The sequence below is a fragment of the Podarcis vaucheri genome (genome assembly GCF_965113315.1).
Source record: "Podarcis vaucheri genome assembly, chromosome: 11".
NCBI classification, from domain to species: Eukaryota; Metazoa; Chordata; class Lepidosauria; order Squamata; family Lacertidae; genus Podarcis; species Podarcis vaucheri.
Genome location: NC_138749.1, coordinates 14,159,556 through 14,173,106, shown reverse-complemented (window position 1 = coordinate 14,173,106; position 13,551 = coordinate 14,159,556). Strand labels below are relative to the sequence as shown.

The following is a 13,551-nucleotide window of genomic DNA, read 5'->3' as shown; positions in this document are numbered from 1 at the left end:
CTGGATTAGTCACTTCCAGGGACACTGTCAGATATAAGAGACCATGGAAGTTTAGGCTCATGTTCTGTGTGATATTTTGAGACTTGGTGGGCTTGGGGTGTGAAATAAAGGATGGTGCTTAAATTGATCTCAGTATTCCTGCTTTAAATAGTGTACTAGGGACCTAGATATAGATTTTTAAAAATCCTATATTTATTTGATGACTAGGGTGAGAGCCTGAACCCACTGTGAATGGGTATTTTTTTGCCTGAACGGCATATTTTATTTTATTTTTTCACTTTTACTGGGGCTAGTGAGCACCTGCATCTCATTCCTGAATGATGGTTGGACAGTGTTATCGAAGCTACCAACATGAGTCTGACCAAACTGTGGGAGGCAGTGGAAGACAGGAGTGCCTGGCGTGCTCTGCTCCATGGGGTCACGAAGGGTCGGACACGACTAAAAAACAACAAATTTTCCTGAATATCCCCCCCCCCAAGCGTTCAAATCCTGAGATTTAGATGACTGGTGAAAATACATTTGTATTTCAGATGTAAAATAAGCTGTACTGTAGTGGATAATCAGGAACTCTCTGCTCCCAGACATTGGGACTGAGGTATAGAGTGCTACATGAGTGAAATCTTCTTGTTTATTGAGTTTATTTTGCCTAGAAAAAGCAGACGAATTTAGAGATCAATCATGGTGGTAAAATATTTTTTAACCCAAGAAATAGACTTGCTTTCAAGGCTACCGAATAGTAACATATTTGTTTTGTTAAGCCTTAATTGAAGGACCATATTATATCTGTATTGTTTTCAGTTCCTGCATCTATTGAACACATCACTATTTCCAGTCCAGGATATTCAGAACTATTTACTTACCATTTTCTTTAAAAAAATGGTAGTATTGTTCAAGCACAATTTAAGGCTGTGACTCCCTAGTGTTCTTTGTGACACAAACAATATATGTATGCTCTGTAAGCATTGAGGTTGTTGATCCATTAGGAAACCTGATTTGTCAATGCTGGACAAATATTTATTGGTACTAACTTTTAAAAAAAGGCATGACAAATACTATACATTGCATTATGTGGTGCTTATGCATTAGTATCAGATATAAAGATTATAAACTGGCTGAGAGAGGGGTTTTTTGGTGGGGGTGTCTTACCGTTATCATTGTATTAGATGTGGGGAAATAGTGTCCAGGAAGTACCGTAATTTTTTTTTTTGGTAGAAATTCTGTGCCACATTTCAGAGCACAAAGTTTTTCCAAGGTGGCTTATAATCATATTAAATCATTTTTAAGTAACACTGGTTTGCTCAGACTTTCATTGACCCAAAAGACTGGATCCTGTTTTACATTTTTGAGTCTTCTGAATTTCTGCTCCATATGCTTTTGTGTGTTTTTATACTACCGTTTTGCTGGTTTTAAGTTGTGTTTCAGTTTCAACGTTTGTTTTTAGACTGTAGGTCACTTGGGGATTTTAAAATATTAAGCAGTTCATAAAAGTTTTAAAATAAATATTATCTAATACATTAAGACTGAAACAACAGCATAAAACTCTTCAGAAAAGCAAGTTAATAGTATCACTTTTTTGTAAATAAATAAATCAGACATTGAGCGGTAGCTATTTAAAGTCCATCTTACCATTTTGTTAAAGGCAGAATAGATTAAAGACTTTTAAGAAAAGAAAACAGGGAACAAGCCCCCCCCCAGGCTCTCATGACAGAGAGTTCCACAGATAAGGGGCCACAATGGAAAAGATCCTGTCTCTTGTCCACACCATTAGTAAGTGAGGCAAGGTCTGCTGTTGCAGATGATATATGTGATTAAACCGATTAAAGACACTGCTAGCCATTGCTACTGCCACAGATAGGTGAGTCAAGGAGGACACAAATAAAACCCCATCCTGAGATGTAAACTTGAGCTTAAAGAGAGGTCAACTCCATCCAGTTCCAGTACCGATGCGGCAAGGTGTGTGATCGGCAGTGGCTGTGGCAAGCAATTGGCAGTGGTGGGCAGGTGGGTGAGCGATTGGCGGAAGTGACCTCCCCCATCTCCCCCAAAAAGCTAAACAACTTAATTTCTTAATTTTGGGTTAAAAAAAATAGGGGTTGTCTTATACACAGCAAAATACGGTATATTTGCTTTTATTTCTATCAGAACTCTACTGGTTGAGTCTTCAGCTGGGCTTCTTCTGTGTGACTAAGGTTGCCCCTTTTCATTTCTTCAATTTCTTTCTTTCTTTCTTTCTTTCTTTCTTTCTTTCTTTCTTTCTTTCTTTCTTTCTTTCCTTCCTTCCTTCCTTCCTTCCTTCCTTCCTTCCTTCCTTCCTTCCTTGTTCATTAAAATGTGAAACAGCCCTTCCCTCTTGCAAACTAGCAACTTTGCTAATGTTGCAGTATCAATTTGATTAATGAATGATAGAATGATGTTGGATAGCAACTAAGGGGTTTCCAGCTGTAATGATTTAAGAGAATATGAAAAAAGGGTTATAAATGGGTTAAAATCTAATGGTAAGGATTTGCTGAACCAATAAATTGAAGTGGAATACAAAAAAGGGAGGTATGAGGAGGTCCGGGAAATAAGTTAAAATAAGTAAAAGAAATAATGTATGTTTTTAACTGTTTTTATTTTGTATTTTCCTTTTTTCTTTTTCCTTTTTTCTGTTATATTTCAAAAAAATTTAATAAATATTTTATTAAAAAAAACACAATTTGATCTTAAAACAGCAGTGGTGGCAGCACAATGACTATCAATTACACAATGACTATCAGTTATGCAGGAATAAACCACGAATGGGAAGACTGTTGAGAAATAATGTGGATTAACCAGCTACCCACATAAAATAATGAGCAAGTACTGTGTTACATGCACTTAGGTCAACAGTGTTCTGTGTTGAGTTTAACTTCAGGATTTCTCCAAGTACTGTCTGTTTTGAAGGCTGTTTTGTGTGCGTGCTAAAATACCCAAGTGAAAACTGGGGCAAAAGCATCTCAGGGGATGTTCAATCAATGGCAGGTTCTTGGACAGTTTTCACTTATTCCACACATGTTTAAACCTGGATGCCCTCCAGATGCTGAACTACAGTGCCCATCGTCCCTGACTGTTGGCCATGTTGGCTGGAGTTCATAGGACTTGGAGTTAAGCGACATCTGGAGGGCCGCACAATAGCCACCCCTTTTTTAAACGAATAGGGTCAACGCAGGAATTGGCACAGTCCTGTGCGTGGTGTGAGGTGCATTGAATCAGCTTGACACCTGAAAAACTGCCCACCTGGAAGCATCCTTCTGTTAAGTGCAGCTTTAAGGCTTTCATTTCCTTTGTCTTCTGGTGGCTCTGTAAAACTGTACCATCTTCTGTTGTAATAGCACATTGCACTGGCACTGCAATGTCTCTTTAGAAACAATCAATCTTTATTGCATGTCACTGTATATACTGAAGTTTTTCACTTTGTGAAAACACCAGCATTCTTCAGTGTTCTCCCCGCCCCCAATATCTCTGGAGCACCTGCAATTCTTGTAGCGCCTCTAAAGTTATTCTAATATCCTGTTGACTTGGGATGCTTAATACAATTGTTCAATTCAGGTGTCACAAAACCTAATCTCTAAACCAGGCAGACTCGGCCCTCCAGATGTGTTGGGACTACAACTCCCATTATCCCTAGCTAACAGGACTAGTGGTTAGGGATGATGGGAATTGTAGTCTCAAAACATCTGGAGGGCCGAGTTTGCCTATGCCTGCTCTAAACAATGGATTGGAGATCATGAGTGCACCATAGATTTGGGAGCTTCTTGCGTGCTGTTTCCCTCATCCAGTTTGTATTTAATTGGAACCATAATTCACTCTGATGCCTGAATTGGGTAAACTGTGGTTAGAGGCAACCAAATGCCACTTCAGATCATGGTTTTCAGACAAGTCCTGGTTACTGCTAATAGCAGTGGTTCCTTGGCAGGGTAGTGGAGGCACCAAGAATCTCCCAGTGGTGTTGTGGGGATGTTGTGGAGTGAAGCAGGAAGGATGGAGGAGTTCTAGGCTGCTGGTGGCTGGCCTGCTTGTGTCCCGGTGAGCTCAACACTGCATCTCACTGCTTCCACCTCCTCTGTGAGCCACCACTGGCTAACAGAGTGTGCTGATTGAGATGTAGTGATGAGCTTTGGTTAGAACAAACAAGGAAACAGAGTAGGGAATCTTCATGTAAGAGCAGAGGGGCACCATGTGAATCTGCTGCAGATTCCTATTTCTTAAAACCATGGTTTTGGAAATCAGACTTTGGTGATGTCTGAATCAAGGCAGCGTTGGACTGAAATTAAGTTCTGAATCAAACAATTCCTGTGGCTCTCTGCAGTGCTGGATTTCTTTTGACAGCCAGCTGCATTTGGTATCAGTAAAATACCAAGCTTTGGGCGACTTCTCTATTATTGCTGTGTGGTCCAAAAGGACAGTTAGCCTCTCTTGAAATGTGAGCAATACCTACCACACTACATGCTGGTGAATAAGTTTTTAGAGTTGAACATTTAATAATCCTCTCTGGAGGGTCCTTTAGAGCAGTTCTGGGAGGTTTCTGCAATTGCGGGGTGGGCACTAAGAGAGGGCGAGCCTGCTCATGCAATATTGTGCTGACTGATTGATGTGGAAAAAACCCCAAAGTGCAATATGTACTAAAGGGCGCGGGGGGGGGGAGAGTATGTACCTTTTTTGTCTATACGATGTGCATAGAAAAAAGAATGGAAATAATTCAGCTAAGGGGTTTTTTAAAGGCACTTGGGCCATCATGTAGCCAGCTGCATATCTACACTCGTATTTTAATTGGAACCCTGTAATTGGTAGTTGCTTTTAAAAATGGGATTGCCAGCCAGGACAAGATTGTCTCACTTTCCAAGCACGAGCCGCCCATGTACACCACCATAGCTACTCAAGTCTATGAGAGACGCTGAAGTTAAGCAAAGAAAAAAGAAAAAAAGGAAAGGAAAGGAGGAAAAAACCTACCCCACTTCTCTGTTCTACTTCGATGGATTTCCATTTTTCAGTTCCTGGTGATTTTTATTTATAGTGGAACTCAGTGGGAAAAGGCAATGTCTTGCAGTAAAAATAAGGGCTTGGGCCCAGACAGAAGCAGTCCCCCAGCTGAGAAGTTCGCAATCCAAGCACATCAGAAGTTTGTTGACCATCATGGTTTCATCTAAAGCCAAACTGAAGCTGAAAACTCTACATCTGGGATCATTTGCAATTGTATCTGGATTCTGCAGCTTGAGCCCAAGTCTCTGAGAATTTTAAGATGTAAGATCAACATGAACACTGAAGCAAAATCCCTCACAACAATAGCTGCTTCTCCAGTTCCCTCAGCAGATAGAAAGGAGTTGCCCTGTGCCTCATTATTTTCCATGGCAGAGTAAAAACAAGGTGCCCTATCTTTCAGAGCAAAAGAAAAATGTTATATGTGAGAGTTAGATGACTTGCATTTATTCTTTGCAAGTTGCTTAAATTTTCTACTTAATTCGATTAATTTTTCAAAGCACACCATGGAGAGGCAACTGGCTTCTTCATTGATTGATTGGAAATCCTATACTGTTTCTCTTTTTCTCTGACTCTCTTGCTCTTTATTACAGTACATCTCAAATGCTTGCAAATGCATAGTAAGCAGTCGGTTGAGTTCATTTTAGAGAGGCTTCCTTTTTGTTTTTTGGGTGTTTATTGGGTGCACGGGTGTGGATTATGCCTTGGAGAAGAGCCTTGGCAGTTCAAAGCCTGCTTCTCTTTATATGTATTTTGACTGGAGTGCATTTATTTATTTTAAAAGGCATTAGTATTATTGATAATATATTTCCTACTCTGAAGACCACTACTTGCAAAATATATGTGTTATTGCTGTGAGTCAGCCTCTCGTTCGAAACCCTGGTTTTGATTATCATGTAAAAATAGATCTTTTGTGTTAGCAATTGACATAGTATTGGTCTTCTTTGGTCAAAGGGAAGGGGGGGGGGACAAATTAATCAGACATTTGACAAGATTTGTTATTGGCTGGAATTTCAATACTCTACCCTCCCCAGTTCATACAAATATATATATATTAATGAGTACATTAGATTTTTTATTTTATTTAAAAAAGATGGACAGCAGTACTCCGTGCAGTAAAAGACTTGAGCGATTAATGCTACCCTTATGCCTCTTTTGAGTAGTTGTAGCCATGGGGCTTGGCACTTCCACCATTGTCTTCGTGCCAAAAAATATCCGCAGCGACTGCCGCATTCTAGTACAGGAGGGTTGAGTCGAAAATTCCGCAGTGAATGCGTCGAGTTTCTACATTGCTGTAGACTCTTTCTTTTTAAAACAGATCCCCCCCATCCATTTAAAAATAAACAATCGTTTGTACCACCCCAGTTAAGAAATAGACATCCTGGATTGCTGGGTTTCAGCAGCACCTGAGAATGTTGCAATATTGTAAAGTAAGCATAGAAATTCTGGTTGATCTTTCTTTAAAAAACAAAAAACCATGCACACAAATAGTTACTTAAAGAGCCTACTCTAGCATATTATCAACACTCTTTCAAATTTTATTATCTGAAACAAATGTGCCAGTGAATTTTAAGCAGAAAATCAACATAAAGAGTGCAGCTAATTTTAAATGGGCAGGTTTTTTTTTTTTTACAAATGATTTTTTCCCCTTCCACAAAACGAAATGTCATTTACAAAAAAAAGTCTGTTCGTTCCATAATGACAATTGATAGTGAATATATACAAACGCAGAAAAACACAGATACCCAAGCACACACTCATCTCCAAAGGGTTTCTTGTAAATTTTGATTATTTTGTTCTTAACTGGGAGGAATCTGGTTGGATTTGAGAGCAAAAATAAAGATGCAATGAAAGTTAAAGGCTTACACTATTAGAATGAAATGTGTTCACTCATGATCTCCAAAGCTATCTATTTGGTGGTAAAAGTGGATGCTACAGATGAAATCTTTACAAGGAGCATAATCCTAAAAAAAAAGTCAATCTCCTGCTGGTTGCTATGTCTCTTTGGTACCTCACAGACTTCGACAGAGTCCTGGACGAGTGCCCATTGATGTCATGGAAACACTCAAATTACTGAGAATGATTCATGTCTGTGCTGTTCTCTTATCCTCCCCCACACAAATAGAAGTAGATTTTTAACCCTGACAACTTGTAATTTGCAGTGCGTTTATTTTTGTATCTGGATAAATATTTTTTAACAACTGAAATTAAAACAAGGCAGCCTGTGACTGATCTGATAGTAAGGAGGCGGACAGGTATTCACATGCAGCAAATAGAAATGTTTGCTGGGCTCTTTGTACAATAAGGTTGCGATTGTTGGCTTTATTCCTCTGCCCCTCACCCCAATGTTAAATTTTATTGCTTCAGTTCACCTAGTAGATTCACCTAGTAATGAAGTTCTCCTTACAGGTGCAATGCAGAGTAAAAGCTACACTGCACCTATTCCTTTCAAGACCCCTGTCCACCTTGCCCCCTGTTTTGTGTCTTGTTAACTCAGTATTTGAATTGGTCATGGCTACTGCTATATTACTACTATCCATTGTATTACTTGCACATGGTACTGACTTAAGTCATAAACTCAGTTTAAGAAATATTGCTTTCTTGGTCTGTAGACAAATTCATTCTGTAGTGTTGGTTCTGTTTTCTTCCAAGGTACAGATGATTCAAGAACAGGTTACAAGATCTTACTTTTTCTGGCCGTATAATGAGTTCAGTCTATGGAGATATTCTGCTGTAAATGCTCCATTGAAAGTGGCAGACTAAATGGGAGCACAGTTGCGTGTTCATGTAACTCCTATTCCTTTCCAATACGAGAGCCCCCCCCGTGAGTGTGCCCTGTATTTCTAAACAGGGTAACTGAATACAAATAATTTCATATGAGCATGTTAACATCTGCAGATGCCATTTTAAGAGCTTGTAGAATAAGCACAACCACAATTTGTCAATGTGACTTTATTTTATACCATAAAGTCACATAACTTAGGCACTGTTTTTATTGAAGCCTAGCTATATTCAGCAAATATTAAATAGTGCCTTACATGTATTTAATTAAGTGAAGACTAGATTTTTTGACATGCATTCAACACTGTCTCTGGGAAATGAAGTAGCAGATTCTTAATGTACTTTATTCAATATTTTAAGTGCAAAAAAGTAAGCATTTTCTTTTTCATTGCTTATGATTCTGTGAAATTCAGAATGCATATTACATTATCAAATAAAATTCTTTAAACCACAGGCACTTGTGCAAAGGACATGTCTTCGATAGTGATAGTAATTAAATGATTCATTTGCAGGGGTAATGTACTGTACTACGTATAGTCAGTTATTGCGATTTATTATATGCTTGATTGGGAAAACAACCTGAACTCTGCATTACATTAGATCTGTACACCCAAGTGTCATTATTGTTGACCACCCGTTGGTAAATCGTACATGAATCAAATGTAGTTGATATCCAATCACATTGTGTTATATGTGGTTCTTGCTGTACTAAGCCATTTAATCTTATCTCTGGTGATCTTGTATGATCCCCATAATTGCAGATATGCCCTTGCCCCCTTTATCTTAATCTGTAACTTCCTCGCTATAGTAGTCTTAATTACTTGGGTGGTTTTCATGCCATCTCTTTGATATCAGCACCCATATTGTTCTTTGTTTCCCTCGTGGAACAGGGCTATTAGGGTTTCATGTTTTTCACCAGTCAAATCCCACACCCCCTACCCCCCCAAAGTTTTTTAATGTTCACCTTTACATTTGGAAACTCTTTTCTTACTGAAGTAACAAGAACTATTTTTGACTATGTCATGTGCAGTTAGTGTTCTAAAGGAAATCAAAGGAGCATATAAGGGAATCAAATTAGGTACTTAGAGTTGGCACAGAAACCCAGCACTCTACTCAAATCCTTTGCAGTTCTGAGGCAGCTGAAACGCTGGTAGGAAGCGACATTTTTTTGATCCAAATTTTTCTTTCCTGAGTGTAACTGCTGAGCTCAGGTCATTCGCTAGGGAATTACACTGAGAAAGAGTGAGCAGAATCAGACTTCTGAAAGGTTTCTTTGCTAAATTCACCATCTGGAGAGCTTCTGATTGATTACCTCTGACCTCACTGGTGACTGCAGTGTAATCAGTGAGAATTATTATGGTCAGGTCATGACACGGTAACCTTCCTGCTGTGTACGTAAAAATAAATTTACTCAGGTTTTAGGGATGGGGTGAAAAGGAAGAGGAAAGGAGAGTTGTTTGCTTCTTGATAGAGGTTGCTGATCCTGTTTCAGGGCTTTAGGAAACATGAGTGACATTTGGAATGAGAACAGGGCATTTATTTTCTTTTTTTCCATCATACCAAATCTTGAAGGTGACTTACAACACAGTCCCCCAAGAACTTCTTTTTCACTAGTCCTGTGGAAATGAATGGCAGTTGCGCAAGAACAGTGTGTCAGTAGGCCTATCTAGTTATGTCGTTATGAAGGGCACCAGAGGCCAAACTAGATAAGACTATGAGCAGTCCATGATGGACTGCCCTTATTTATTTATTTTTGCTTTTTAGTTTAAAGCAACCATGAAGCTTCCTTCCAAATTGTATCTTTGCTATAGCCCTGTAAAGCTTAGTCTTTTGCCCACACCACCAGTCTATGCCCCGCCCCAACCTGTTGGGTGTCCCATACAATGGAATGTGAAGTAGCCCCCAGACTGAACTCTGTGATGAAGCCTTTTAATGAGTGGGAACTCTTCCCCATGTAATAAGACTTCAAGTTTGGGTAAATGGAGTATTTTCTATGGAGGGTGGATTATAGCTCTGAAATGAAAACGCATAATATGCAATGATTTTGTTCTATTCCAGCATTATAGAAGTTGAACCTGAAGAAAAGGGATAGACGGTGCAACCCAATAAATAGTCTGCTATATAGATAAAATAATTATGCAGTACATTACTTATAGAAACACATATGTCAGCTAACACTACTTTCTCTGTTGTTGTTTTTTAAAAAAACAGGTAAATCAGAAAGGGGCTCCTATTCATCATATGGGCGAGACTCAAACCTACAGGGTTGCCACCAGGTAAGAGCTAGCCATGATACGGGAAAATGTACGGTTTTATGATTTATCCCAAACATGATTTTTGTGGATTATGCAGTCTCAGTCTTGCTTTCTGAGGACGCCAGATGGTTTGCAAAGGGGTCTTTAACAAAATTTAATTTGTGTTTGAAAATGTAGATTTTTCCAGTTCCTTCTGATTACTGTCTGTGGATTTCAATTAATAATTTGCTCAATATCCTAGTATCATGTTGGTAGAGTATTGATCAACCTCCTTTCGTACCGTTTTCAACATGACAATTCCTGACTAATGGCACAACTTAAGGAATTGTAAAGGGAGAGCACCCACGGAGGATGTGTAAGACCCTTGCTTTGGATGGCTATTGCAATAAATTACAGTTTTCATAGAGTCTGTATGATGTTGTGTGAAAACAGGGTTGTATTGAAGGATAAAAATGTCTGAGAAAATATGATTTGTTGTCCCTTTTTGTTTCTGAATTGTTTTTGGCTGGAAGTCAAGGCCAGCAGGCTAACAGCAAAACCGTCTCAAGGGAAGCATGCGCGAGCTAGAAAAATAAGAGTAGTTTAATTAAATAATAAAATGCCAATGTAATACAAAGGTATAGCATGTGTGTGTTTGTGCCTCTGAACACTCCACATTTGCATACTTCTGACTCTCCAGAGAGCGCCTTAGTCTAAAATTGCTATCAATAGCCAAACGTTTAAGCTCCTTTCAAGCCAAGTGATTAAAAAAAGATGCTGCAATATAATTTTACCATTCATTTTTCTCTCTCCGACACTTTTCTTTTCTTTCTTTCTTTCTTTCTTTCTTTCTTTCTTTCTTTCTTTCTTTCTTTCTTTCTTCGTGGAGCAGTAGTTGCTCAATTTTGAAAACTGCAGAGAGGGATTAATACCCTCTTTTTAATATCCAAAATTCACAGAGTTTTAACTCAGCTAGCCAAAAGAAGTATGCTATTTCTCTTGTTGAAGGGAGTATGTGTTCCCTTACCCTTTTTATCCTTTTAATATGGTCAAGTCCCTTAGTGATATGGGGGGAACAATGTGGGATTTTGAGGCTGTGGGTTGCTACTCTGTTTAATTAAGCATAGAAAAATATAAACAATTCAAGTAATTAAATAGGATCTTGCCTTGGAAAGTACACACACTTAGTATTAGTGTATCCTTAGCGCTGGCATTCCATTGCCTTCTTGCATCTGTTAGCTTTTTCAAGTTTGGACTTTCCAGCCTACTCAGATAAGCCATCAGTTCTGTCCAGATCTGTAGCCAGAGATTTGTGGAAATGAGACATGAGAGTGGCTGCGACAAGAACTTAAGGGCTGCATGTGTTATCAAGTGCAATTCACCCCACTTTTTTCTGGGAGGAATTCCACAGAAAAGTAAATTTACAGCCATTCCAGGCCAACGGAAACATCTTTGGAATGCAGCTGCAAGTGCTAGGAGCAGATAGCTTAGGCAATGAACAGCTTAGTGCTGTGTCTCTAGTGTAAAGCTTTCAATTCCTGTGGAAGGCCTGTTCCTGTGTATCTGGTTTCTGAGGGTCAAGGCAGAGGTTGTTCTAAGTGAGAGAGGAGGAGGTTGACCACATGCTTCCTTTTTTGCAGGTGGTGGTGGAACAAACTGCAATTTTCAGAGGGGCCCTCTTTGTTGGCTGGGGAAGTAGTCTTATGTGATTTTGGACAGCTTTGTGTGTGTTTCTGTAGCTAATAATAATTTATACTGGTTCCTTATTATAAGCAACAAGATTTCCCTGCCGACTTTAGTTAGAGCAAAGTCCCCTTAAGCTGTGAAATTGTCATTCAAGCTACCCGAGACTTTAGATACTTCGTGGAAAAAGAAAATAGCTTTTCCTTTTGTTTCAAGCAAAAAAGTAGAAAGAAAGCTGCGCTGGGTGCATTTTTCACATTCAACCTCCTGACTATTCCTATAATAGTCCTGCAATTCATTTCAAGGCTCTGGCGAATACTTTACTTATTTAAAATTATTCCATGCTCATTACAGGTTAGAGTTTGCTGTAGTGCCACCATCAGTACCGTCACTGATCCTGCATGTTTATTTAGCTGTGTTACAGTTTCTTTGTGTCCAGATATATGATGCTGTTGCAAACCTGTCTAACAATAAATGCCTACGCGTAATGCTCAGCAAAAGTAAGTCATCCTGTGAATGAAAGACACCTACCTATAGAAAGTAGGTTTGTCTCAAATTTGCTGCCTTGTTCCCTTATCGTTGCCTTGTGAGTCTGAATAAAGCATTGTTTTTTCTCCCCATTTTACCCTCCCCCCTCTGTCTCTGCCATCTCCTTTAATCATCCCATAGCTCTTTGCTCCCCCCTGCAATGGAAATAGAAAATTATCATTTCCCAATGTTCATCCATCTCTGCTCACCAATCCTGTTATATTTGCTCCCCCTTCATTATAAGAACCTTTTAGCTGACTACTGAAAGTCCTGTCATTTCTCGCAGACCAATACACAACTTCTTCTCTTGTAATAAATAAATAAATGCTCAGCTAACTTAATTCTGCCTTCATCTTAAGAAATTGCTCTATAAATCAGTGGAAACCGATGATGTCCATATCTAACAGCCATGCTATTCATAACTTTTCCACGATGGTACTGTTTCTTAACGTTCTTGTGTACAGTTGTGTAAAGTCCAGTTGCAGGCAACCCTAATCCTTGAAACAGATGCTTGGGTGCACCTACTTAGTTCTGATTGTCCTCAAAATAAGGAAGTGGCTGGACATTTTTTGACAATGCCGATTTACATTTGAAAGGAACACAGATTCAAACATTCCTGGAAAAAGGCCAGGGGAGGTGGGTGAAGAACAATAATCCAAGAATAGTGATTACCTGCTATGAAACACAGAAAACAAGCTCTTAGCCAAGTAAAATAGCAAGGTCAAGCTCGGTCAACGGTCATGGAGGTAAATGACTGATCCCAACAAAGAAGATGGGCAGAAAAAAAACATAAGAATTGAAAGTTCAAGGTTTGGATGTTATACGAAGCACTAAATAACTTGGGATCAGGGTTTCTGAGGGATCACCTTATCCCCTAAATCCCAGCCCCAGTGATAATGATCATCTGGGGGGCTTTTGGGGTTCCACATAAGCTGGAGATTTGCCCCATGACTGTTAAGACTCGAGCCTTTTGCATAGTGTCCCTTGCATTTTGGAATCAGCTTCCCCTTGAAATTAGATAGGCAACAGCGATCTGTACTTTTTGTCTTATGCTGGACATTTGTTTTGTTTCTACATACCTTCCCAGAAAGACAAGCCTTTTCGCTGATAAGAATTCATTGGAGTTTTGTAAAAAGAATAGAAAAGAAAATGAATTTACATTATTGTATTGGTTGCAATATTCAACTGTTTTTTTGGTTGTTGTTGTTGTTGTTGTTTGTATTTACTGCTAGCTGAATATTGTAAGAAGCTTCTTGAAGGCTTTTTTATTTTTACGTTTTGCTTTGAAAAGCAGAGTATAAGTTCATAAATAAATAAAGTTCTTTTGGTC

At 39.0% G+C, this 13,551-nt stretch overlaps 1 protein-coding gene across 3 annotated transcripts in view; it reads left to right on the top strand.

The window, feature by feature from the left end:
- Window positions 1–13,551, top strand: part of TCF4 (transcription factor 4) — a 345,040-nt gene that overhangs the window by 166,489 nt on the left and 165,000 nt on the right. For all 3 annotated transcript variants that reach the window (XM_082241941.1, XM_082241939.1, XM_082241940.1), the window contains exon 6: window positions 9,988–10,052. In XM_082241941.1, coding sequence (XP_082098067.1) covers window positions 9,988–10,052 — 65 coding nt within the window. The remainder of the gene's footprint in view (window positions 1–9,987; window positions 10,053–13,551) is intronic.